General features: G+C 41.8%; 1 protein-coding gene across 1 annotated transcript in view; it reads right to left on the bottom strand.

Moving 5' to 3' along the window:
• pdgfc (platelet derived growth factor c) overlaps positions 1 to 26,696 on the bottom strand; it is an 85,598-nt gene that overhangs the window by 35,028 nt on the left and 23,874 nt on the right. The window contains exon 2 of the mRNA XM_024429507.2: positions 16,541 to 16,736. Within this exon, the coding sequence (XP_024285275.1) occupies positions 16,541 to 16,736 (196 nt within the window). The remainder of the gene's footprint in view (positions 1 to 16,540; positions 16,737 to 26,696) is intronic.

The raw sequence follows: 26,696 nt of genomic DNA, 5'->3' as shown, positions 1-26,696 counted from the left end.
TCCTGCCTTGGCAAATTGCGCTGTTAAGACACTGATGCCCTTTGCAACTACGTACCTATGTGAGAGTGGATTCTCGGTCCTCACAAGCAGGTAAACTAAATACAGGCACAGACTATGTGGTAAATGATTTAAGACTAAGACTCTCCAATACAACCCAACATTGCAGAGTCATGATCATCTTTTCAAGCACAACTTTCTCATTAACCTGCGGTGAGTTATTCACAATTTTCGATGAACAAATAAGGTTTTATATGTAAGATGGTGAAATAAAGATACATTTTTTTGATTATTTATTATATTATTATTTGTGCCCTGGTCCTATAAGAGCTCTTTGTCACGTCCCACGAGCCGGGTTGTGACAAAAATGGGACTATAAAAAGTGTGGGAACCACTGTAGGTAGAGAAATTATCATTACATTCTCTGGCAACAGCTCTGGTGGACATTCCTGCAGTCAGCATGCCAATTGCACCCTCCCTGAACTTGAGACATCTGTGGCATTGTGTCGTGACACAAAACTGGACATTTTAGAGTAGCCTTTATTTTCCCCAGCACAAGGTGCACCTGTGTAATGATCGTGCAGTTTAATCAGCTTATTGATATGCCACACTTGTCAGGTATGCCACACAGATATGCCACATTTGTCAGGATTATCTTGGCAAAAGGAGAAATGCTCATTAACAGGGATGTAAACAAATTTGTGCACAACATTTGAGAGAATTAGGCTTTTGTGCATTTTGTGAACATTTCTGCAATCTTATTTCAGCAAATGAAATATGGGAAGACCACATTACATATTGTGTTTATATTTTTGTTCAGGGTATATAAAGGGAACCTGATTGAACAAATAAACATTTTATTCCCATTTCATTTATTTAATAAACAAAGTCATGCAACATCCTGTAGTTGCACTCTTACATTGAAAAAACGGGTTGTGCCAGCTTTAGCTGCAATGACTGATAAAGAACTACAGTAATCATTTAGTTGCAGTCTTTCACATCACTGTGGAGGAATTTTAGCCCACTTTTCCATGCAGAACTGCTTTAACTCAGCGACATGTGTGGGTTTTCGAACATTAACTACTCGTTTCAGGTCCTGCCACAACATCTCAATCTGATTTAGGTCTGGACTTTGACTAGGTAAATCAAAAAAACATTACATTTTTTGCTTTTCAGCCATATTGATATAGACTTGCTTCTGTGTTTTGGATAATTGTCTGCATGACCCTGCTGCACTTCAGCTTCAGCTTACGGATGGACGGACGGACGGACGGATGGCCTGACATGCGCCTGTAGAATGCTCCGATACAGAGCAGAATTCATGGTTACTTCAATGACGGCAAGTTGTCCATCACAATACCACCACCACCATGCAGGGGTGGAAAAAGTACTCAAATTGTCATACTTGAGTAAAAGTAAAGATACCTTAATAGAACATTTGTAAAAGTCACCTGTGTAAAATGTTAAATATACTTTTATATTAATTTACCGATAGCCAGGGGCACACTAACACTTGGACAAAATTTACTAACGAAACGTGTGTTTATTTAGTCCATCAGATCAGAGGCAGTAAGGATGACCATGGATTTGACAATGCTGAGTTGCTGAGTTAAAGCAGTTCTGCATGGAAGAGTGGGCCCATATTCCTCTCCAGTGATGTTAGAGACTGGTCAACAACTACAGGAAGTGTTTGGTCATTGAAGCTACATGGTGGCACAACCAGTTATTGAGTGTAGGGGGGGGAATACGTTTTTCATACAGTGGCATTGGGTGTAGCATAACTTGTTCATTAAATAAATGAAGTAAGTATACATGTGTTATTTGATCACTCCGTTTCCTTTTATCTAATATCAGGTTTTGGTTGAAGATCTGATAACATTTAGTGTCACAAATGATCACAAATGGAGAAAAATCTATAAAAAAAAGTGGGCAAATACTTTTTCATGGTACTGTACGTCTTTTGTTGAGCTGTGGATTCACTTTTTAATTAAGCCTGTGCTCATTAGCGAATGCATAGTGCTCCACTCACAACGATGCCTCTTGACACCTCAACAGTTACTTTGCCCGTCCCTTGTAAAAAAAAAAATTGTTTGCAAAAGTTGTATTATAGATGATTCAAAACGCAAATCGTCAGTACTTCACTTTGGATTACATTCTACTCAACTCCTCAGAGTGGTAAAGGAAAAAAATATATAAAAAAAAAAACGGGAGAAATGTGCATCTGTGGTAAGGTGTTGAATAATGTATTCCGGCGTAATAGGTTTTGTTGCCCGACTTTGTTCACGTGAAATGTCAGAATAATAGTAGAGAGAATTATTTATTTCCGCTTTAACTTCTTTCATCACATTCCCAAGTGGGTCAGAAGTTTACATAAACTCAATTAGTATTTGGTAGCATTTCCTTTCAAATGTTTAACTTGGGTCAAATGTTTCAGGTAGCCTTCCACAAGCTTCCCACAATAAGTTGGGGGAATTTTGGCCCATTCCTCCTGACAGAGCTGGTGTAACTGAGTCAGGTTTGTAGGCCTCCTTGCTCGCACACAATTTGTCAGTTCTGCCCACAAATTCTCCATGGGATTGAGGTCAGGGCTTTGTGATGGCCTCTCCAATACCTTGACTTTGTTGTCCTTAAGCCATTTTTCCACAACTTTGGAAGTATGCTTGGGGTCATTGTCCATTTGGAAGACCCATTTACGACCAAGCTTTAACTTCCTGAATGATGTCTTGAGATGTTGCTTCAATATATCCATATACTTTTCCTTTCTCATGATGCCATCTATTTTGTGAAGTGCACCAGTCCCTCCTGCAGCAAAACACCCCCACAACATGATGCTGCCACCCCCGTGCTTCATGGTGTTCTTCGGGTTGCAAGCCTCCCCCTTTTCCTCCAAACATAACAATGGTCATTAAGGCCAAACAGTTCTATTTTTGTTTCATCAAACCAGAGGACATTTCTCCAAAGAGTAAAAATCTTTTGTCTCCATGTCAGTTGCAAAGCATAGTGTGGATTTTTCATTTTCATCGCGGTTTTGGAGCAGTGGCTTCTTCCTTGCTGAGTGGCCTTTCCGGTTATGTCGATATAGGACTCACTTTACTGTGGATATAGATACTTTTGTACCCGTTTCCTCCAGCATCTTCACAAGGTCCTTTGCTGTTGTTCTGTGATTGATTTGCACTTTTTGCACCAGAGTATATTCATCTCAAGGAGACAAATGCGTTTCCTCCTGAGCAGTGTGACGGCTGCGTGGTCCCATGGTGTTTATACTTGCGTACTATTGGTTGTACAAATGAACGTGGTACCTTCAGGCGTTTGGAAATTGCTCCCAAGGATGAACCAGACTTGGAGGTCTACACTTTTTTTCTGAGGTCTTGGCTGATTTCTTTTGACTTTCCCATGATGTCAAGTAAAGAGGCAGAGTTTGAAGGTAGGCCTTGAAATACATCCACAGGTACATCTCCAATTGACTCAAATGATGTCAATTAGCCTATCAGAAATGGATGGTTGCGATAATAAATTGTATAACGAGCAAAGTGATCATGCTGTTTTTATGTGGCTGCTATGAAAGTGAACTGTGTTTGATCAGAGGTGTATTAATTCCGCCGATTCTGCTTAAATTATTTTTCTTAAACGGAAGCAAACAGAATTAATGGGGATAAACATATCTGCATTTGTCCAATAGAAACTCTAATTTGCAACTGATGGACTAATGATTACACTCTAGATCAGCTAGATGGGCTCCCGAGTGGTGCATCAGTCTAAGCCACTGCATCTCAGTGCTTGAGGCGCCAGTACAATCCCTGGTTCGAATTCAGGCTGTATCACATCCGGCCGTGATTGAGAATCCCATAGGGCGGTGCACAATTGGCACAGCCTCCTCCAGGTTTGGCAGGGGTAAGCAGTCATTGTAAATAAGGATTTGTTCTTAACGGACTTGCCTAATTAAAGGGTAAATAAAACATTTAAAATAATAAAATATGCAGGCAAGCGTGTGCAAGGCAATATTGAAATGTTTCACGGTCTGTCACCTTGATTACAAACATTTCTCAACAAGTGCACCTACGTTTGAAACATTCATTCATAGGCTAGGCTGCAATAAACTCATGGGTGTAGGAAAAATTTGACTATCATGTACTAGTCTAAACCTATCGATGTTACATTGAGCTAGGTGAATGGAAAATGAATGACTCATCAAATATGCTGCCATGGAAATAAGGCCAAACTCATTAGAAAAAAATAATCGGCACTGATTAGCAGTCAATATTCAGCCTTTCCTGACACGGTTTAGATGACTGAAGCAGGACGGTGCACTCTCGGATCAAATCACTGACAGCCCCACGGTGGCAGATGGGTCATCTATAATGCAGTGCAACCTGCTTATTACATAGTTTCACATTTTCCGATGCTACATGTTCAACATCCCGTTTTGGATTTGCAAATCCACCGACGTACATGCATCACTCGCACACATTGTTTAAAGAAATACAGTAACAGTTCCCGAGAATGGTTAAATAGCACTGTAGCCAAGTGTCTCAAGTGTCTGTGCTGCAGTGCCAAACGACACGTTGCAAGAGGCGAAAAACACTCCAATGTGACTGCGCTCTTTGGTGGATTTGGGCAGCATGTTTTGAGCATCTGAACAACTGAAGATCTTACTCATCTTGAGGATGACCGCTCGCTGGAGGTGCTCTCACTCCCTTTCTAGCGCTTTTCCCCCTCCACCCTTTTATTTGTTTTATTCCCGGCTACTGCTGCGGATTAGAGAACCAAGGATTTATTTATTTACTGGTTATTGTGATGTGAGGCGTAGAGTTGAGAACCATAGCGACATAACGCTTTGTATGTGAATCTTTTCCTTTCAGATATGTCAGCTTGGAATGGATTCCTACTGGGGTGCACTGGATTCATTTTTTCAACAGACTAGGAGAGAGACCGTGGATGTTAACGATGAGTTGGAAGGGGGTAGAGCTAACAAGAGGGTGTGTGCGGGTGTTTGTAAGAGAGGGAGAGAGAGAAGCAGAGGGGGGGGGAGGAGGAGACCAACAGTGACAGTGATTGGGAGAGAGAGCGAGAGAGAGCATGTGTGTGAGAGACACTTGTGGAGATCTGTCTGCTTCTGCTTGTGTGTGCATGAAGTCATTTGTTTGCCATCCCTGCCAACCTGATCAGATTAAACATGTTCTCTGCCCCTGCTTGAAAATGAAAAATGCGGGAAGTAGAGAGAGGTAGACGTGGCAATGACTTGCATGACCCTGCATGAGGATGTTATTGTCTGCTCCCCTCCTCGGGAAACTAGTGCAGTCTTGTATGGAAGTAGGGCCAGAACAAAGGCTGCAAATCCTCACTCTTCCCCAATGTGGGACTCCTCCTCTTGGGCATCAGACACCACAGTGACCCCACTCATCAAAATATATCCACCCACCCAAGATGGCTGAACGTGGGGTTAAATTACCAGGACTGAAACCTCCGGATGGTTCTTCTGACGGCAGAATAACCTTGGCCTTTTATGTCATCATATCGTAGGTGAGATTAAGGGCTGTGGCAGGGAGAGATGATCTAGGATCAGCCTGAGTATGATGACTACACATCTCTGGGGATCTGGCTGGCTGTGGCATTGTCATGTCATACGTCTTAACTGCAACCAGGTGACTCTCCAACAATAGCCAGCCACTCTCTGTCCTCTCTCCCTTCTACAGGACAAGTCAGACCTGCTGTATTGGTATCGGGACGCTAGGTATAATACATGAAGGAAATCGATCACAGACCGGTTCAGCACTGCTGGTCCTAAGGAATAGTAACAGAGACAAAGATAGCCGGTAATTGAAAAGGAGGTATTAAATCAAATAGGGGGGGTGGGGTCTAAGACCTCCAATCATTTTGCACAATCACACGGCGCGTCCGCAGGGAACTCGCCGCCGACAAAATATGTGCCCATGGCGTATGGCTGTGGCAGCCTTGGCAAAACAAATCACTCGGTCGCTGTGCTTTTCGATATTCATCAGCAGCCACATGGGGAAAAAGGCAATTTCACAAATGGGCCCGGTTTGACTATAAATCTTTAAAAATGGCCCACAACACAGCAACATGTCATGCTCCCCGGGCATAGCCTCTGCATGCTAACTGAACTGGGGAGTGTCCAAGCTGGCTAAAGCATAGAGAAAGACGAGGTAAACTACTACCACTGTAAATAGAGTTACAAAGTATAGGCCTACATTCTGCATAGTTGCAGTATACAACATCATTGTCATTGTACATCCTGTATTTAAATTAGTGATTAAATGGCATCCATCAGGTATACCCTAAGGTGAAACAAATCATGCAGACATATACTACATGACCAAAAGTATGTGGACACCTGCTTGTTGGACATCTCATTCCAAAAACATGGGCATTAATATGGAGTTGGTCCACCCTTTGCTGCTATAACAGCCTCCACTCTTCTGGGAAGGCCTTTACACTAGATGTTGGAACATTAGAAGCAAGTCCCCACAGCATTCAGCCACAAGAGCATTAGTGAGGCTGGAAAGAAAAGCAGAGGTAAAGGAACACTTACATTCTCAAGCGGAGAAAGCTGTAATAGCAGCCATAGCTGAAGCCCAGGTTCTCAAAGCACCTGCCGATGATGAAAACAGAAAGCCACGACATCTGATAGAAACCCAGATGGCACCTCTCAGCGCAACTCAATGCACCCGTGAGTATGTACACTGCCTCACAATTAGTGCAAATATGTTCAAAAGTATTTCTGTAGATTTCTTGTGATTTTGTGTGGCTTAATTTGTGTGAAAAGACACATTTTGATGCAACTTAATTTATAGGTAATTTATAGGTGGGGGGGCAATCTTCGGAAGAATCTTTTTTTTGTCCCACATTTAATTATTTAATATACAATTGAAGTTGGAAGTTTACATACACCTTAGCCAAATACATTTAAACTCAGTTCACAATTCCTGACATGTAATCCTAGTAAAAAAATAGCTGTCTTAGGTCAGACAGGATCACCACTTTATTTTAATGTGAAATGTCAGAAAAATAGTCGAGAGAATGATTTATTTCAGCTTTCATTCCTTTCACCATTCCCAGTGGGTCAGAAATTTACATACACTCAATTAATATTTGGTAGCATTGCCTTTAAATTTTTTTACTTGGGTCAAGCGTTTCGGTTAGCCTTCCACAAGCTTCCCACAATAAGTTGGGTGAATTTTAAACATGTAACTTAGTCAGGTTTGTAGGCCTCCTTGCTCGCACATGCTTTTTCAGTTCTGCCCACAAATGTTCTATAGGATTGAGGTCAGGGCTTTGTGATGGCGAAATACCTTGACTTTGTTGTCCTTAATTAAGCCATTTTGCCACAACTTTGGAAGTGACTTGAGGTCATTGTCCATTTGGAAGACCCATTTGAGACCAAGCTTTAACTTCCTGACTGATGTCTTGAGATATTGCTTCAATATAACAACATCATTTTCCATCCTCGTGCACCAGTCCCACCTGCAGCAAAGCACCCCCACAACATGATGCTGCCACCCCCATGCTTCACGGTTGGGAAGGTGTTCTTCAGCTTGCAAGCCTCACCCTTTTCCTCTAAACATAACGATGGTCAAACAGTTCTATTTTTGTTTCATCAGACCAGAGAACATTTCTCCAAAAAGTACGATCTTTGTCCCGATGTGCAAACCGTAGTCTGGCTTTTTTATGGCGGTTTTGTACCAGTGGCTTCTTCCTTGCTGAGCGGCCTTTCAGATTATGTCGATATGGGACTCATTTTACTGTGGATATAGATACTCTTGTAACCATTTCCTTTGGCATCTACACAAGGTCATTTGTTGTTGTTCTGGGATTGATTTGCACTTTTTGCAACAAAGTACATTCATCTCTAGGAGACAGAACGCGTCTCCTTCCTGAGCGGTATGATGGCTGTGTGGTCCTATGGTGTTTATACTTGCGTACTACAGTTTGTACAGATGAACGTGGTACCTTCAGGCATTTGGAAATTGCTCCCAAGGATGAACCAGATCTTAGCTGATTTCTTTTGATTTTCCCATGATGTCAAGCAAAGAAGCACTGAGTTTGAAGGTATACATTTACAACTCCAATTGACACAATTTTTTTCAATTAGACTATCAGAAGCTTTTTCCAAGCTGTTTATTAAAGGCATAGTCAACTTAATGTAATGTATGTAAACTTCTGACCCACTGGAATTGTGATACAGTGAATTATAATTTAAATAATCTGTCTAAACAATTGTTGGAAAAATTACTTAAGACATCTACTTTGTGCATGACACAACCTGACTTGCCAAAAAATATATTTTGTGGAAATTTGTGGAGTGGTTGAAAAATGAGTTTTAATGAATCCAAGTGTATGTAAACTTCTGACTTCAACTGTATAAAAAAAATGTGTTAACCCAATATTGTTAATCAACCAGGTTGACACCAAAATGTTTTGCTTGTTCATGTTTTATTAATGCCAAGTGTTTTCTATGCTTGTTTTCACTTAATACTTTGAAATACTGCTGCCCTTGTAGTCAGAAAGACCCTCCCCCATGTACGCAACTGTAGGCCTACACGATTTCCTTCATAACTATTTTATATTTCGTGGAGCCTACATTACAGTTTTCTTCATGACTCATTTCATACAAGGCTCCACTTTTTTTGTGTACATTACACCATAAACAAGGCTATGTCAAATTTTATGAGGATTGCCAGATCGGAGGGGGAAAAATATATATATATTTTTCTTAGTATCAATTTACGTATTTGATTGGGAAATGGGGATACAGTTCGTAATACACACACTCACTTTGTTTGTACTCATGTTTTAAACACTTGACTTTTGTATGAATATTTTTTTATAAAATATTTCTATCTAGTTGTCAGGTATTCATTATCTTTAACAGGTTTAATGTTTGTAATTTGCATGTTTCAGTAATGATGAAATAGTTGAAAATCTCTGCTTGATTTAGCCTTTGGAATATTTGGCATTTTTATACATATTCTGTATTTCCACTGAAGAAAGAAATAATTAACACACTACTGTAAATAAATGGAACCTACCCATTATAAAACGGCAATCGCTCTTCGTAAATACACCGCCATTCAAATGTTTGGGGTTACTAAGAAATGTCCTTGTTTTTGAAAGAAAAGTACATTTTGTCAATTAAAATAACATCAAATTGATCAGAAATACAGTGTAGACATTGTTAATGTTGTAAATGACTATTGTAGCTAGAAACGGCTGATTATTAATGGAATCTGTAGGGTTTTATGATCAGTGATTTACAGTAGCATGATCATCTGTTGTAGTTAATTTTATACATAGTTGTTTTTTAGTTTTATGTTCATGATCAAATATTATTGGTTCAGACCGTATATAATAGGTGTACAGAAGCCCATTATCAGCAACCATCATGCCTATGTTCCAATGGCACTTTGTGTTAACTAATCCAACTTTATCACTTTAAAAGGCTAATTGATCATTAGAAAAACTTTTGCAATTATGTTAGCACAGCTGAAAACTGTTGTGCCTGATTAAAGAAGCAATAAAACTGGCCTTCTTTAGACTAGTTGAGTATCTTGAGCAACAGCATTTGTGGGTTCGATTACAGGCTCAAAATGGCCAGAAACACAGACCTTTCTTCTGTAACTCGTCAGTCTCTTCTGACGAGTTACAGAAACTGCCAAGAAACTGAAGAAGCTGAAGATCTCATATAATGCTGTGTCCTACTCCCTTCACAGAACAGCGCAAACTGGCTCTATCTTGAAAAGAAAGAGCTGTTGAGCTGTTGTGGGAGCAGCTTGACCGTATGGTACATAAGTGCCCATCAAGTCAATCAAAATTGTGGGAGGTGCTTCAGGAAGCATGGGGTGAAATCTCTTCAGATTACCTCAACAAATTGACAACTTGAATGCCAAAGGTCTGCAAGGCTGTAATTGCTGCAAATGGAGGATTCTTTGACGAAAATAAAAAAGTTTGAAGAACACAATTATTATTTCAATTAAAAATCATTATTTATAACGTAGTCAACGTCTTGACTATATTTCCTATTCATTTTGCAACTAATGTCATGTATGTTTTCATGGAAAACTAGGACATTTCTAAGTGACCCCAAACTTTTGAAAGGTAGTGTAAATGATGAGAAATGCTCGGTCTGAAGCAATTCGGCTATGGGTTTCACAGCCCTATAAGGATACAAGTTATATCAGCTTAAAAAAGGGTTCATTTACAACCTATGGGTTATAAGATGTTAAGAATGGGGTTATAGGAGAGTCTGAAATGAATTAAATACCCTAAGCTATGTTCAATGTCAGCAGCAATTTCCAATGAGAAATGATGAGTCTGAAGCCATTCGGCTATGGGTTTCACAGCCCTATAATAATGATACAAGTCATACCACCTTAAAATGGTTTATTTACAACCTCTGGGATATAACATGTTGGGTAAAGTGGTATAGGAGAGTCTGACATACTTGAGTTCAGTCTTTGCCAATGAGAACAAACAGGGGCCTAGCTTCGTCCTTCATGACTGGGAAAATCCTCGATTCTAGGCCGTAGAAAATCCTACATCTCATTAGATCAGAACAGAATGGATCAATAGTGATTCATGTTACTTGTTTACAGCCTAAAAAAGGATAGTGTGTTATCCAGAAAAATCAACTAACATCATGTCTACTCATATGATGTGGATCATTGTCAGGGTATTTGATATAAGCTTCAATAACAAAAGAACACCATGGTTGTAATGACAAACAGGTCATTTGTAAATGTGTAAAATGTGTTTGTTTTGGGTCCACACTGGTAAGTTAACTTTTGTAAATTATACAGAGGGTTTTCTTCTGAATAACTAGTCAGGTAATAGCACTTTCCATTCAGATCCAGGAAAAGTTGATGTAAGGCTTGATCACACCTGTAGAGACTAATTATATACGTTACCCCATTGTTGCGTATCCATTGTTCACTAGACACACGAAATCTGCTGAAATACTTTTTGTACGAATTGAGTGTGAGATTGTGTTGACACTGCTCAACGGCCTCGTGACACAAAGCCATTGAGACCATCGCAGGTCAAGTTAGCAGTGGTCAACATTAATACAGTCAGACGCTACAATACAGAAACAGACCTCCGATGTGAAAAGTCTAGCAGGGACCTGTCAGTCCTACAGGAAACCATCATAACACCGACATAATCTCTCCACTTCAGAACACGATTACACACTATAGAGGAGAGATTATCAATGTAGGAGAACAACCATATAACAAAAGAGGGTCCAACCAAGCCCACCTGCAGTCTCGCCAGCCACAGTCGGCTGCCTCCGGAGAGGATTCACCCAGACAGTACTCAGCCAATACTTCAGGAGCTAAAGATGTAACCAAGTACCTGATATGTTGTGAAAATAGTGAGTTCTGGCCTTCTGAAGTTTGACGACCATCCAGAAAACTATTGGGCCTGGAAACCATCCTTCCTTAGCAGCACCTAGGACTTAAATCTGACAACCAGAGAAGAGCTGGACCTACTCTCCAAATGGCTGAGTCATCTGAGCAGGCCAAGAGAATAAAATAGGTGCATATACACAACGCAACAGCAGGGCACACACTTGTATGGCAGAGAATTGAAGACTGCTATGGTTCACCTGAAGAAATTGAAGGCACACTTCTGAAGAAAATGGAAGATTTCCGAGGATAACAAACAAAGACAACCAGAAGTTGAGAGCTTGGGGACCTGCTTCTAGAGCTGGAGTCAATCCTATCATAGAGAAGCTTCCTACAGCGTCAAAATACAAGGAAGATAAATAGGGTTGCATTCCCACCTTTTTCCTTCTTTGCCAAGTTCATCCTAAACCAAGCAAAGCCACACAATGTTCCAAGCTTTGCCTTCTTGAACACGAGGCTATAGCTCTTCAAAGACAGAGAAACAACCTACGAAGCACAACAAAACACAGAACACCAGTGTCCATAAGGACGACAGAAGTCTCATCTGAGTCTGAAGCCAACCAGACTCTCAGGGAAGAAAGTTGAGGACCCAGGCAGTGTTGTTGCACAACAATCATCATCCGATGAGAAAATGCTGCAGTTTCAGGAGCAAGATACTAGATAAAGCTTAAGTCTAGTCTCAAGGACAACCACATTTTACAGATGCTGTGCTTCAACCAGTCATCTCGCAAAAGATGGTGGGAAAGGGGTGCTGTGCAAAGAATGTGACAGTGATAGACATCCAAACACGCTGCATCCGGGGCCAGCCTCATGGAGAACAGAAAACTCTGCTACCAAGGAAAATCATGGCGGAAAGCAAGAGGAGAGTGCAACACTTGCAGTAACCTCAAAGTGCACTGAGATCTGTGGAGATGCATTCAGCTCTAGGTCATGCTCCAAGATATGCTAAGACAAAGTGTATCCCGCAGGCCGCAGAGAAAGGCGTTCAGAACGGACGCTGTCTGAGACAAACAAAGTAACAAGTCTTTAGCAAGAACCAAGTTCTTCGACCTCTTTGCTGTCCGAGGCAATTCCGCTCCATACACTCTGAAGACACGTTCAGCAGTTGTGGATATATCTGGGAGGAGCGGAAGCAACTACATCATCGAGTCAATAGACGGCAAGACACAGCTCACTCTCACCACTCACATAGAATTGGACATGATGCCAGATGACGGATCAGAGAACCCCCTCACCTGAAGTTGCACGTCATCACCCTCATCTGAAGCCAGTCACAGACAAGATTCCAGTACTCTTCCCAGACCCAAGCAGGAGGAGGATTGCTGTAAGAGATCTACTGAGAATGCACAAAATCAGAGATGAGTACAATGGGCTGCACAATGCACACTACGCGCAATGTCTAGACCTAGGCTGGGTCATCATCGGGGAGTTACGCATGTCTGGACGGAGCTCACAAGCTAGCGAAAGTGAGCCTCCACAAAACAAACGTGCTACACAATGGACGCACAACATTCCTTAGCCCTTGCGCTAACAGCATCCAGATCAAGGCGAGAATGGCTAACACAACACTGCGCCAAGGGACCACAGAGCTGGTTGGAAGCCGCCACTGCCAAAGCTATTGGAGGCCAGCATGGCTCACACAGGATTGAACGATTCTCCAGCTGGAAGTCACTCACCCAAGCAACAGCAAAGCTCATACACCTGGCCAAATCCTTCTCTAGGGCTAATAACAGTGACAAGTGCAACAGCAACCATCTTGCACCAGCCAAAACCACCATCAGATGCGTACAGCAAGAAGTCTTCAAAGAAAACTAAATCAGGCAACTCACAAAAGAGGTCACCAAGAAAGAAAGAAAATGAAAAAAAGTGGTCATCTGAACTCCATCATTGATGGAGACGGGTTGATGGGAATGGTAGGCTGCACATCAGCAGTTGATATGACGTGGGAAGAGAAACACCCCTCATCATCCCCAAGAACCACCACATCGCCAATCTTTTGGTAAGATACTACAATGAGCAAGTTGCACACCAGGGCGTAGTCCAGTCATCTGGATTGTGGATCACTGGAAGTAAAACATTGCTATCCAGTGTGGTCTATAAGTGTGTAACCTGAAGGAAACTCAGAGGAAAACTGGAACACCAAAAGATGTCAGACTAACCTGCAGACAGACTTACCTCAGCTTCACCATTCACTCATGTTGGACTTGATATCTTCGGACCCTGGAACTTCACCTCTCACCGGACCAGAGGAAGTAGCGCAGAGAGTAAACCCTAGGCTATTATGTTCTCCTGCATGAGTACAAGAGCGATACACATCAAGTTGATTGAGTGTCTACCACCAGCTTCAACAACGCTTTGAGAAGATTCTTCTCTATCCGAGGACCTGTGAAGCAACTCCACTCAGGTCTCTGAGTACTTACATTCAAGATCAAGGATGCACAGGGACCTTCTATCCTCCTCATGTGTCGCATATGGGAGGAGCTTGGGAGAGGACGTTGGAAGTCGCTCATCGCATTTTGGATGACATGCTCTTGGAACACACAGTTCTCACCACACTAATGGCTGAAGTCATAGCCATCATGAACGCTCAATCCTTAGTTCCAGTGTCTACAGATCTGGAGATGCCAGCAGTCCTGACACCTGCAATGCTGCTGACACAGAAGAATAAAACAACAGCACCCCGAGGCGACTTCGACCTCAACGATCTCTACAGCAAGCAATGGAAACAAGTTCACATTCTCGCAGACACATTTTGGAGATGGAGACAAGAATACCTGGTGACACTCCAGTCACACAGAGAAAGGCAAGTTGGCAAATCTAACCGGCAAGTTGGAGATGTCATCTAACTGAAGGACACTCAGGTCCACAGAAACAAATGGCCTGTTGGACTCATCGTCAAAACTGTACACAGCAGTGACAAAAGTTTGAAAGGTTGAAGTCAAAGCCATGAAACAGGGCACCCTTAAGGTGTACTTCAGACCTGTCTCCGAAGTCGTCCTACTCATCAAAAAAATGATATAAAAGTTATTTTATTTCACCTTTATTTAACCAGGTAGTTTTAGTTGAGAACAAGTTCTCATTTGCAACTGCGACCTGGCCTAGAAAAAGCAAAGCAGTTTGACACATACAACAACGCAGAGTTACACATGAAATAAACAAGCATACAATCAATAATACAATAGAAAAAGTCTATATACGGCATGTGCAAATGAGGTAGGATAAGGGAGGTAAGGCAATAAATAGGCCAGTAAGAAATTACAATATAGCAATTAAACACTGGAATGGTAGAACGTGCAGAAGATGAATGTGCAAGTAGAGATACTGGGGTGCAAAGGAGCAAGATAAATAAATAATATACAGTATGGGGATGAGTTATTTCGATGGGCTATGTACAGAAGGGCTATGTACATGTGCAGTGATCTGTGAGCTGCTCTGACAGCTGGTGCTTAAAGCTAGTGAGGGAGATATGAGTCTCCAGCTTCAGAGATTTTTGCAGTTCGTTCCAGTCATTGGCAGCAGAGAACTGGAAGGAAAGATGACCAAAGGAGGAATTGGCTTTGGGGGTGACCAGTGAGATATACCAGCTGGAGCGCATGCTACGGGTGGGTGCTGCTACGGTGACCAATGAGCTAAGATAAGGCAGAGCTTTACCTAGCAGAGACTTGTAGATGAAATGGAGCCAGTGGTGTCGAGTATGAAGCGAGGGCCAGCCAACGAGAGCGTACAGGTCGCAGTGGTGGGTAGTATATAGGGCTTTGGTGACAAAACGGATGGCACTGTGATATACTGCATTCAATTTGTTGATTAGAGTTTGAGGCTATTTTGTAAATTACATCGCCGAAGTCGAGGATCGGTAGGATGGTCAGTTTTACGAGGGTATGTTTGGCAGCACAAGTGAAGGATGCTTTGTTGTGAAATAGGAAGCCGATTCTAGATTTAATTTTGGATTGGAGATGTTTAATGTGAGTCTGGAAGGAGAGTTCACAGTCTAACCTGACATCTATGTATTTGAAGTTTTCCACATATTCTAAGTCTGAACCATCCAGAGTAGTGATGTTGGGCGGGTGCGGGCAGCGATCGGTTGAAGAGCATGCATTTAGTTTTACTTGCATTTAAGAGCAGTTGAAGAGCTGTATGGCATTGAAGCTCATCTGGAGGTTAGTTAACACAATGTCCAAAGAAGGGCCAGATGTATACAGAATGGTGTCGTCTGCGTAGAGGTGGATCAAATAATCACCAGCAGCAAGAGCAACATCATTGATGTATACAGAGAAGAGAGTCGGCCCGAGAATTGAATCCTGCGGCACCTCCATAGAGACTGCCAGAGGCCCGGACAACAGGCCCTCTGATTTGACACACTGAACTCTATCAGAGAAGTAGTTGTTGAACCAGACAAGGCAATCCTTTGAGAAACCAAGGCTATTGTAATTATTTTTTATATGTGTATTGCTGTTTTAGTCATTTTGTGGCACTTTTCCAGTCAGGTAAATTGTCATCCTTTCTGCAATGTCATGTTGACTAGCTAGACCTATTGTATTGTTAGCTCGTGATGGTTCATGCAGGAGTCTATTCTTTGTGTACGCATTTATGTATTAATGTGTACAAATCATTTTCTAATAATATTTTCTTTATTCTGTACTTTACAGTTTTGCAAAAATTATCTCACTAAACATAAAAAATGGGTACTCCTGCCTCCGGGGTCTTTATTGGGAGTTATAAGCTGTCTGCCAAGCTTTATACTTACACATATTGTGAGGGCAAAACAATCGTTTCTACTTCACAATAACAGCACTTACATTTGACCGAGGCAGCTCAAGCAGGGCAGAGATTTGACGAACTGACTTGCTGGAAAGGTGGTGAAAGTCAATGAGCTCTTCAGTAATGCCATTCTACTGCCAATGTTTGTCTATGGAGATTGCATGGCTGTGTGCTCTATTTTATACACCTGTCAGCAACGGGTGTGGCCGAAATAGCCAAAACCACTCATTTGAAGGGGTGTCCACATCCTTTTCTATATATAGTGTAGCTATGTTGTCTATATGTTGCATTTGCAATATAAATCTTAGTTGTACTCACAATATGTTATATGCACATTTCATATGTGTTTTTGCTTATGATCTTACTTGCATATTCCATCCTCTGGGTCTTCCAGGCCAAACCTCTCGTCGAAGGATAACTGGATTCTCATGTTGTCATTGGAGGCCACTAGTCTCCAGACCAACACGGTACTCCTGGGGTAGGTGAGTGGGAAGTCCGGACTATGGATCACTCCCTCTCCTGTGACGGGGATTATCTTCTCATGCTGGGAATCTTGGACTCCTTGGAAAGATATTTGGGAAATGTTACTTTTATATTATATTTACATTGGTAGAAGAGTTGTTTGAGATAAGATGAAAGATTGTGTAAAGATGAATAGGAATGGTGAACTTCATCCCTGCTGGCATTGTAATTGTGGTTTATTAAAGATGTTGGCCATTTCAGGACATGGTAGAAACCTACTGATGCACAAGGCTAAGAAAAAAAATAAACTTTTTGGATGGCGATGTATTGGAATAATGAAATGCCATACTTATAACAATAAACCTTGTATCCATTTTTGGGAAATGCAAATGGAGTGGAAGCCTCACAACCTCCAATATAATACAATGTAAACACAGAAAAAAGTAATGACGATACAGAAGTAAGTAAAAATATATCTGAGGAAAGAGGAAGAATGCACAGACTGTTCTGCCAGGCTAAATATGCGAACACCGAACTGATAAAGAATAATTTATTCGACAGAGGCTATGAGTTACCAGCTAAATTGCATCTTCATTAAATATTGATCGTCAGAGCCTCTGATAATATTTTAAAAGTAATACAGTGGAGTAATAAAAGTATAACTTAATAAATGGTTATGAGACCTCTGTGTTGAAATGTGGACACGGTTTTATGTTCTGCCAACGCAGCACCGCTTCAGAGAGTTGATGTGGATCAATGCAATAATCCTCAAAAGGAATCACCACACACACTAAGTTTTTACTCACAAGAAGTTGGTTTCTGCTGGTAGGAGCGCAAGTATGAAACATGTAAGGTCTGCTTGCAATGTCATTCTCACTATAGTCTCTGTCTGACAAATAATCTACTTTTGTTAATCGAAGAAAGAAAACAACTGTTAAAACATTGAATGGTCAGAGGGGCAAAACACTAAAGCAGGGTCACTTATGATTGGGGCCATCATACTGTATTTGAGTGGGCCAAAATAATTGTTCCAGTTTGCCATTTGGCACAGTAAAGCATCAGTCCACTGCCCCTGCCTAAACACTGAACATCACAATATCTATTAAGCTTAATTTATTTTGTGAAATAAATAAAATTGCCTGAACACTACCGTTTGACAAAAGATCAAGTGTTGCCTCAAGAAGTACGTGTCCTTCCCTATAGGGGCAAAGTATTTGAGTGACTTTTACAACCACAGCAGAGAGAAAAAAAACATCTCAAAGCTTCCCCAACACCTTTCTGACACTATCGTTTGCACAAATCTCCGCTGTCAGCGGTTCCTTTAAAAAAAAAATACAGCTACTATACACTATGATTCAACATCTTGTCTCCATAAACTCCTGGAATGACTTAACGAGCTACCCACCACGGGCCGGTTTACCCCGGGACCTGCGGCCAAGGGGTCTTAAATCACCTCCCTCACGCTGCCCCTCTACACTCCCTCTCTCCATCAGGGCCTGTCACCTCAAGGAGAATACACTGTCAATAATTTGTCTGTTTGCCAGCCTACCGGCCCAAAATTCACTGCCTGCCTCCCACCTGACCACGACAATAATAGCGAGCTGAACCAATCTCCTAAGAAACAGTCGTTATGATGTCACATATAGATGTATCAGGGAGATCGGCTTTAAAACAGGCAGCTTTGAGGAATAAGAGGAAAGTAAGCTTTTCCAGATGAACAATTGGATTTTAATTGCACAGGATAGCATTTCCATTCTCTAATCAAGAGACAGGCAAAGGGAGACTGTGCAGAACCATCTCACAAATCTTGCCATGTTAGCATGATTTAACAAGGAAGGGTAGACTATACTTCTATAACACAGTGGTTTCTGCCAGTGTTGGTCAGATGACCCCAGATCACTATTACAGGTTGCAATAGCAGGGAGTTTTCCCCGAGCGCTGACTGCGTTGTCTGGACAACATTGCTGACCATGGGAGTCGTCGACAACAGAAAGACATTGTGCGTAAGTGTCTGATCCAACTCGATTTGATCCACTGTGACACAAGTTGTACATCTGGCACGAAATACAGTGCTTGTCGACCACAAATATCAGATGAATAATTGGGATGACACAGCTTGGTGAGATAACACATCAGACACCGTCAAAAGATTTTGATGTTTCCATTTAGGGTTGGTGGCACGCCAGCTAGGAAAGGGAGAGAATTACGTAAGACACAAATTATAAGGAACGGTCGCATGTCAAGACTTCTCAATGAAGCCGGTTCTTTCACAGAAGTTAAAAAATAAAAAAAATAAAAACTTGGCTTCCAACACCAACCACAGCGAGGAAAAAGAAAAGCCACCTTGTTTGGGTAGGCAAGCTGTTGCAGCAAAATGATTCTTTCACTCCCCCAGAGATAGAAAACGGACATTTTGTGCAATATCTTTCCAGACAAAAGAGCCTATTACCCTTCAAGCAGTATTTCATGGCTGTACACCTCGGATACACCTCTTCCAGAAGACAAAACACCTTATGTTCTCAGTCAGAGATAAACAGATCATCCTTGTTGCTTCAGCCAACTTTTATTTGATGTCTTTGATGTCTTTGATGTCAATTTAAAAAAAAGGTTTTATAGCTCATTTCATCTGGAGGTGCAAGTAACGGCATAATTGGGCCCATTTGATTGACTGCTCGCTTGCTAGTCATTGGTTGGCTGGACCACTAAACAGCTATAAAACCAGCCAGCCGATAGGCTCTTTAATCCTGTTAAGTCTTTCCATCACAATGGCATGTCTTGAATTATCTTCGTATTACAGTGCGGAAAACAGAGGCTCATTAAGTACATAATGATTGTGAAAATACGACCTCAGATATACAGTACAAGCGGCACATTAAGAATAGTAGGATACACATGATTTTAATGTAGGTGGGGAACAACCAACCTCCTATAAAAACATACTTGTTGCAATTAAAAATAGACACATGCATTTGGGAACCATTCCCAAACATAATTCCTTGGGGAAAATCAGCTAAATGCTGAATGGAATGCCTTTTTATTAAATGACAATCTGGCCTTACTGTCAGTGAGAGAGGGAAGGAGGGAAAATGTTATGCCCTGATTAAAAGCTTTTTAAACACGTGGGAAGAAAAAGTGATATCCTACTCTGTCCACAAAACCAAAGGGGATATTATGTTGCATGTTGAACTTCTTAAATCGACAGTCTGATATATCATAGAAATCAAGTTCTATTTGCAGGTGCAAATGTCATCGGATGCGTTTCCGGTAGCCCACTGATGGTACAGTCACAGTGTGGTTTACTGTAATAAATGGGGAAAATATGTACATCTTCTGTCATGTCTGTGTTAAAACAGGAATTAGAACTATTCCCTTGAACAAGACCTTTTTAAAAATAAGAGAAAAAAAAGCTACAATACAGTATGAGGCCACATACCATCTTTATATTACACACCCACTTTCAACCTCCACTGTTTTAGTGGCTCACACACACACACACACACACACACACACCTCTAGGTCTGTCCATTTCTGCATGAAACCCAGACTTCCAAATGACCTCTCTCCCCAGGTTAACCAATGTCACATAATAGGCCCAATCTCAGGAGTGAATTACCTCAAACATGACTTTCCCTTGACCCACTTTCTGTGAGGAAAGTGTAACCAAGATTATGGGAGTAAGTGAGTTTGAATAAATAGGACAAATACATAAATATACATACACACAGTTGAAGTCGGAAGTTTACTTACACCTAAGCCAAATACATTTAAACTCCGTTTTTCACAATTCCTGACATTTAATCCTAGTCAAAATTCTCTTTCTTAGGTCAGTTAGGATCACCACTTTATATTAAGAATGTGAAATGTCAAAATAGTAGTAGAAAAAAATGATTTATTTCAGCTTTTATTTCTTTCATCACATTCCCAGTGGGTCAGAGGTTTACATTCACTCAATTAGTATGTGGTAGCACTGCCTTTAAAATGGTTTAACTTGGGTCAAATGTTCTGGGTAGCCTTCCACAAGCTTCTCACAATAATCGGGGTGAATTTTGGCCCATTCTGCCAGACAGAGCTGGTGTAACGGAGTCAGGTTTGTAGGCCTCCTTGCTCGCACATGTTTTTTCAGGCCGCTCAGCAAAGTAGAAGCCACTGCTCCAAAACCGCCATAAAAAAGCCAGACTACGGTTTAGAACGGCACATTGGGAAAAAGATCGTACTTTTTGGAGAAATGTCCTCTGGTCTGATGAAACAAAAATAGAACTGTTTGGCCATAATGACCATCGTTATGTTTGGAGGAAAAGGAGGAGGTTTGCAAGCCGAACACCACAATCCCAACCGTGAAGAATGGGGATGGCAGCATCATGTTGTGGTAGTGCTTTGCTACAGTAGAGACTGGTGCACTTCACAAAATAGATGGCTTCATGAGAATGGAAAATGATGTGGATATATTGAAGCAACATCTCAAGACATCAGTCAGGTTAAAGCTTGGTCGCAAATGGGTCTTCCAAATGGACAATGACCCCAAGCATACTTCCAAAGTTGTGGCAAAAGGGCTTAAGGACAACAAAGTCAAGGTATTGGAGTGGTCATCACAATGACCTGGACCTCAAGCCTATAGAACATTTGTGGGCAGAACTGAAAAAGCGTGTGCGAGCAAGGAGGCCTACAAACCTGACTCTGTTACACCAGCTCTGTCAAGGGGAATGGGCCAAAAGTCACCCAACTTATTGTGGGACGCTTGTGGAAGGCTACCTAAAACGTTTGACCCACGTTAAACAATTTAAAGGCAGTACTACCAAATACTAAATTGAGTGAATATAAACTTCTGACCCACTGGGAATGTGATGAAAGAAATAAAAGCTGAAATATGTCATTCTCTCTACTATTATTCTGACATTTCACATTATTAAAATAAAGTGGTGAGCCTAACTGACCTAAAACAGGGAATTTGGACTGTGATTAAATGTCAGGAATTGTGGAAAAACTGCGTTTAAATGTATTTGGCTAAGGTGTATGTAAACTTCCGACTTCAACTGTATACACACACAGGGCTACCATTGTACTTTGTTGACACATTACTTGGTAAACCATTTGGGCCTATGCTAACACTATTAAAACATTAACTTTTCGATTGCCAAAACAGAGGACAGTGAGTAAGTGCTCACATGAATGCACACACTGGGGGACATGAAGGGACACCCACACTAATGTACAATTACCTACAGTCACAGTCCACAACACTTAAGTAGGTAGTTGCACTCTGCATTCACATGCACAATCACACTCAAGAGCACACACACACACACACACACCCAATGTAAAAAGGCACCCACTGGACTTGGTGTATGTGTCCTATCACAATGGAAAGTGAGATTTGAAGAAGAAAAAAACTAATCTGGCTTTGCTGTAACATTACTAAATACTCATGTTTTCATTATTATATCATGAATGTCACATTCTAGAAAGCCTGTAGCAATGAGCTTTTCTAACAGACATGTTGTAATATTTGTCAGACATAACTTTTGCTCCCCTAATAGACCAGCACTATTCATGTCAGACCACAACACACTTCAACTCGGACAAAATGGTAAGCATTCCGCTCAGAGTTTAAGGCAAGGTTAAAAATAAAAGTTGGCCTGCATCGGACCGCTGCCATCTGTAATGATACAATCTGACTGGCAATAAGCTCCTGTATGAGACTAAACATAAAGCGTGACACTTGAATTGCGGAGGTCACTGATGCTACTGTGGCGGCTGCTGAGGCAGGGATGACAGAGCACAGAAGCCTGGCTGAGGCATGGCACTGTATACGCCTAGACACTGTGCGTGCCTAGGCCTATACTGTACATACCGGTTTGTAGTCCAAGTGTGTGTTTGTAGTAATTGAGTGCATTTGTGTTGGTTTAAGTCCACAAAAGGCATCCTCATTCTACTAACTGCGTCTTCTAAACTTTTGACAAACCTTCAACTCGCAACATTTTATCTCCTGACAACATATGAAAACCACTATGGCTAGTGTCAAAGACAAAATCAAAAGGTAAAAAATCATTGAGATTTGATTGACAGCATGACACAACCCTTTGACACCATGTGGCCAAAGCTTATCTCTGTTCGTTACTGACAGACATACCAGAGCAGACAAATACCGGAGACCTCCTAAGACTATCGACTTTTCATCTCATGAAGACAGTCGACTCACAGGTCGGTAAATCTTCAACAGTGATAAGTAACTTCAGCTGTAGATGAAGTTATATGCACCTGCAGGTTTTAGAAAAAAAATGTACAGTTTGTTTTGACATTTGATTTCCTCTACTTGGATAGATGGAAAGAGGGAGAGAGGAGGAAGAGAGAGAGAGGAGGAAGAGAGAGAGAGAGAGCGCAAGGGTCTTTAAGAGAATAAGAAGGTAAATGTAAATAGCGGGATTTGAATGTTAATGGTCTGTCTGGAAGATCCATCACTCGGCAGAAGACCCGCAAGCCAGGACGCAGCTGGGTTTTTTTTCCTTTCAAAAATGCCTTTGGCCCGATAGTACAGTAAAGCACCCTAGTCCAGTGTGCCTCGAGTACCCCCAACAGTACACATTTTTATTGAAACCATGGGCAAGCACACCCGATTCAACTTGTCAAGCCCTTAATGAGTTGAATGAGTTGTTTGTCAAGGGCTACAATGAAACTGTGTGCTGTTGGAGGTACTCAAGGACCAGTGTTGGGGAAACACTGGCCTCGTCCAGTAAAGTAAGCACCCTGGCCACGTGAGGGGTACACCTCACCTCAGAGGAGATGTACTTCCCCTTAGGCCCTCTGTGTCAAAACATGGGACCCCAGGAGTGGCCATCTGTTAGCAGGTCCTGAGGTCCAAGAGTTAGTGTAAAAAGGGTCGTTGCAGATAGTTAAATAGTTAGCCATTACCTACCCAAACTGACTATTTAACAGTCTTATGGCTTGGGGGGGGGTTTGAAGCTGTTCAGGGTCCTGTTGGTTCCAGAGACTTGGTGCATCGGTACCACTTGTCATGCGGTAGCAGAGAAAACAGTCTACGACTTAGGTGACTGGAGTCGGACTATTTTTAGGGCCTTCCTCTGACATTGAGTGATATAGAGGTCTTGGATGGCAGGGAGCTCTGCCCCAGTGATGTACTGGGACGTATGCACTAAACTCTGTAGCGCCTTGTGGTCTGATGCTAAGCAGTTGCCGTACCAAGCGGTGATGCAGCCAGTAAAGATGCTCTCAATGGTGCAGCTCTAACTTTTTGAGGATCAAATCAAAGTTTGTCACTTAAGCCAAATACAATACTTACAGTGAAATGCTTACTTACAGGCTCTAACCAATAGTGCAAAGGTATTAGGCGAACAATAGGTAAGTAAAGAAATAAATGTAAAAAGACCGTAGTCTATATAAAGTAGACTCGCTACTGTATATAGCCTGAGGGCCCATGCCGGATCTTTTCAGCCTCCTGAGAGGGGTGAGGCGTTGAAATGCCTTTTTCACGACTGTGTTGGTGTGTGTGGACCATGATAATTCCTTTGTTATGTGGACACAGAGGAACTTGAAGCTCTAAATCCACTCCACAACAGCCCCCTTGAATTGGATGGGGGCAAGCATGACCCTCCGTTTCCTATAGTCCACGATCAGCTCCTTTCTCTTGTTGACGTTGAGGGAGAGGACGTTGTCCTGGCAGTGTCAGTGACCTCCTCCCTATAGGCTGACACATCGTCGTTGGTGAGCAGGCCAACCACTGTCAAGTTGTCAGCAAACTAAGATGTTATTGGGAGTTGTGCGAGGCCACGCAGTCGTGGGTGAACAGGGAGTATAGGACGGGACTAAGCACGCACCCCTGAGAGCCATCCATGTTGGAGGGTCACCGTGGCGGTTGTGTTGTTCCCTACTATCACCACCTGGGGGCTTCCCATCAGGAAGTCCAGGATCCAGTTGCAAAGGGAGGTGTTCAGTCCCAGGGTCCTGAGCTTAGTGTTGAGCTTGGAGGGCTTTATGGTGTTTAATAACACTGCGCTATAGTCAAGGAACAGCATTCTCACATAGGTGTTCCTTTTGTCCAGGTGGGAGAGGGCAGTGTGGATTGCAATAGAGATTGCGTCATCTGTGGATCTGTTGGGGCGGTATGTGAATTGAAGTGCATCCAGGGTGTCTGCGATGGAGTTAATGTGAGCCAAGTTTGGGAACCACTGTACTACTGACCTCTCTCCCTGCTTGCTTCAAGCATGAGCTTCTCTGTGATGGACTGATTTCATTGGACGGACTTATTTTCGTTTGCATTTATTAAGTCTCACATAATGAATAACAATTACGCTAAATCATTGAGAGTGTTACGTTGTTCGATATGGATAATAATGTAAAAGACTCCTGCTTGGAGTGACAGTGGCAGCTTGTGAACTGTAACCAGTCCTCACATTCAAACATATTTTTTGGGACACTGTCAAAGCTGATATCTATATATTGTTAGCTAAATCAAAAGGCAGTCTAGTTATCCAAAAAGGTAGATCAGTTTATCCAAATGCCAAAATAAACTGCCATTGTTGCGGGTGGTCAGATTTGCCTTAATTTCAGCATTAGCTATGGGTAAATATCTAAAGATAATTCTTGTTTCTCCTTCTAACCTATTACAAATCCTGTGAATGGGGGGTTCGAGACGTACCTTACAAAACGCAGGGAGATAAGTCTAACCCTCTGTCTGGCTCAGCACCAGCCGGTTTACAGACAGGCCACATATTTTTTTAAGTTCCCTCCACAGCTGTAAGATGTTATGGTAGAGGCTGCTCCGGGCCCCTTTGTAGTCTGAAATGGGCAGCTGGATGTTTGGAGTAAATTACAGTTTTATCTGGGCGGGCCATATTGGCACACAGCTTGCCTCTCAAGATCCACATACTGCTAACGGCTGATTAGAGATCCAGGTTGTTGGATGGAGTTGGAGACTGAAGACAGACGGGTGATCGTAGACCCACTTTTCTTTTTACATAGAAGCTTTCTAGGATCAAAAACAGAAAACTCCATCTTGAAATAGTCCACAGTGAAGGTATTGATAAAGTGGAAAGTTAATTTTTAAGAGAGGTGGGTCGACCTTTCAATATCCTTGAACACAGAAAGTGCACAAATTTGGGTTTTTATATCTTGGATCGCAGCTTGGACATTACCCACATTCACACTCCATAGAGAGCCTCGACTTCACACATCTTCCTCCCACAGAATCCATTACTTGTAAGAATAGTTTATAAATAAAAAGCTCTACTTGTGACTTCTCACCAAAGACCACACTTATTTCATTGTCATGCCCTTGAAAACCGGTAGCATTACAGCCATTAAGCAAAAGCCACCTACGGTAGGCAGATATTGCAAAGTTGGGAAGTTCATTTTTGGTAAATTTAGGTACATCAACAACAACAAAAAAACTTCTGACCAACCCTTTAATAAGCTTGGAGCTATGCAAGCGAATCTGGATAAAGCTTTTCAAACGGTCTAAAGTGATTTCCATCAGCGGCAAATTGAATGATTAATCCTAGCCAGGAAAGGGGAGACAAGCACCAAAGAACATTTTAATCTGGGCAATTAAAAAACAAATGTTATGGCTTTGCTTTAGTCTCTAAGATATAGAGCTGCTTCTTTAAGAGGGTTCCCCTGTACTTCTAATTAATGGCCGCCCCGCCAGGCTCCCACAACCCAGAGTTCAGCTGTCTGGTGTCACGCCCCGGGTGTTTTCTTTACTATTGTGGTTAGGCCAGGGTGTGACATGGGTGATTATGTGTTTGTCTTGTCTAGGGGTTTTGAAGATTGATGGGGTTGTGTTCAGTGTAGTATTCTAGATAAGTCTATGGTTGCCTAGAGTGGTTCTCAATCAGAGGCAGGTGTTTATTGTGGTCTCTGATTGGAAACCATATTTAGGCAGCCATATTCTTTGGGTATTTCGTGGGTGATTGTTTCCTTTCTCTGTGTTTTGCACCAGTTAGGACTGTTTCAGTTTTTCCACGTTTTCTGATTTTGTATATTGTTCACGTTATATTCTTTATTAAAGATGTTCAACCATAACCACGCTGCATTTTGGTCCTCCTC

Source organism: Oncorhynchus tshawytscha, linkage group LG08 (genome assembly GCF_018296145.1).
Source record: "Oncorhynchus tshawytscha isolate Ot180627B linkage group LG08, Otsh_v2.0, whole genome shotgun sequence".
In the NCBI taxonomy this organism is placed as follows: Eukaryota; Metazoa; Chordata; class Actinopteri; order Salmoniformes; family Salmonidae; genus Oncorhynchus; species Oncorhynchus tshawytscha.
This window is presented reverse-complemented; position numbering and strand designations above follow the sequence as displayed.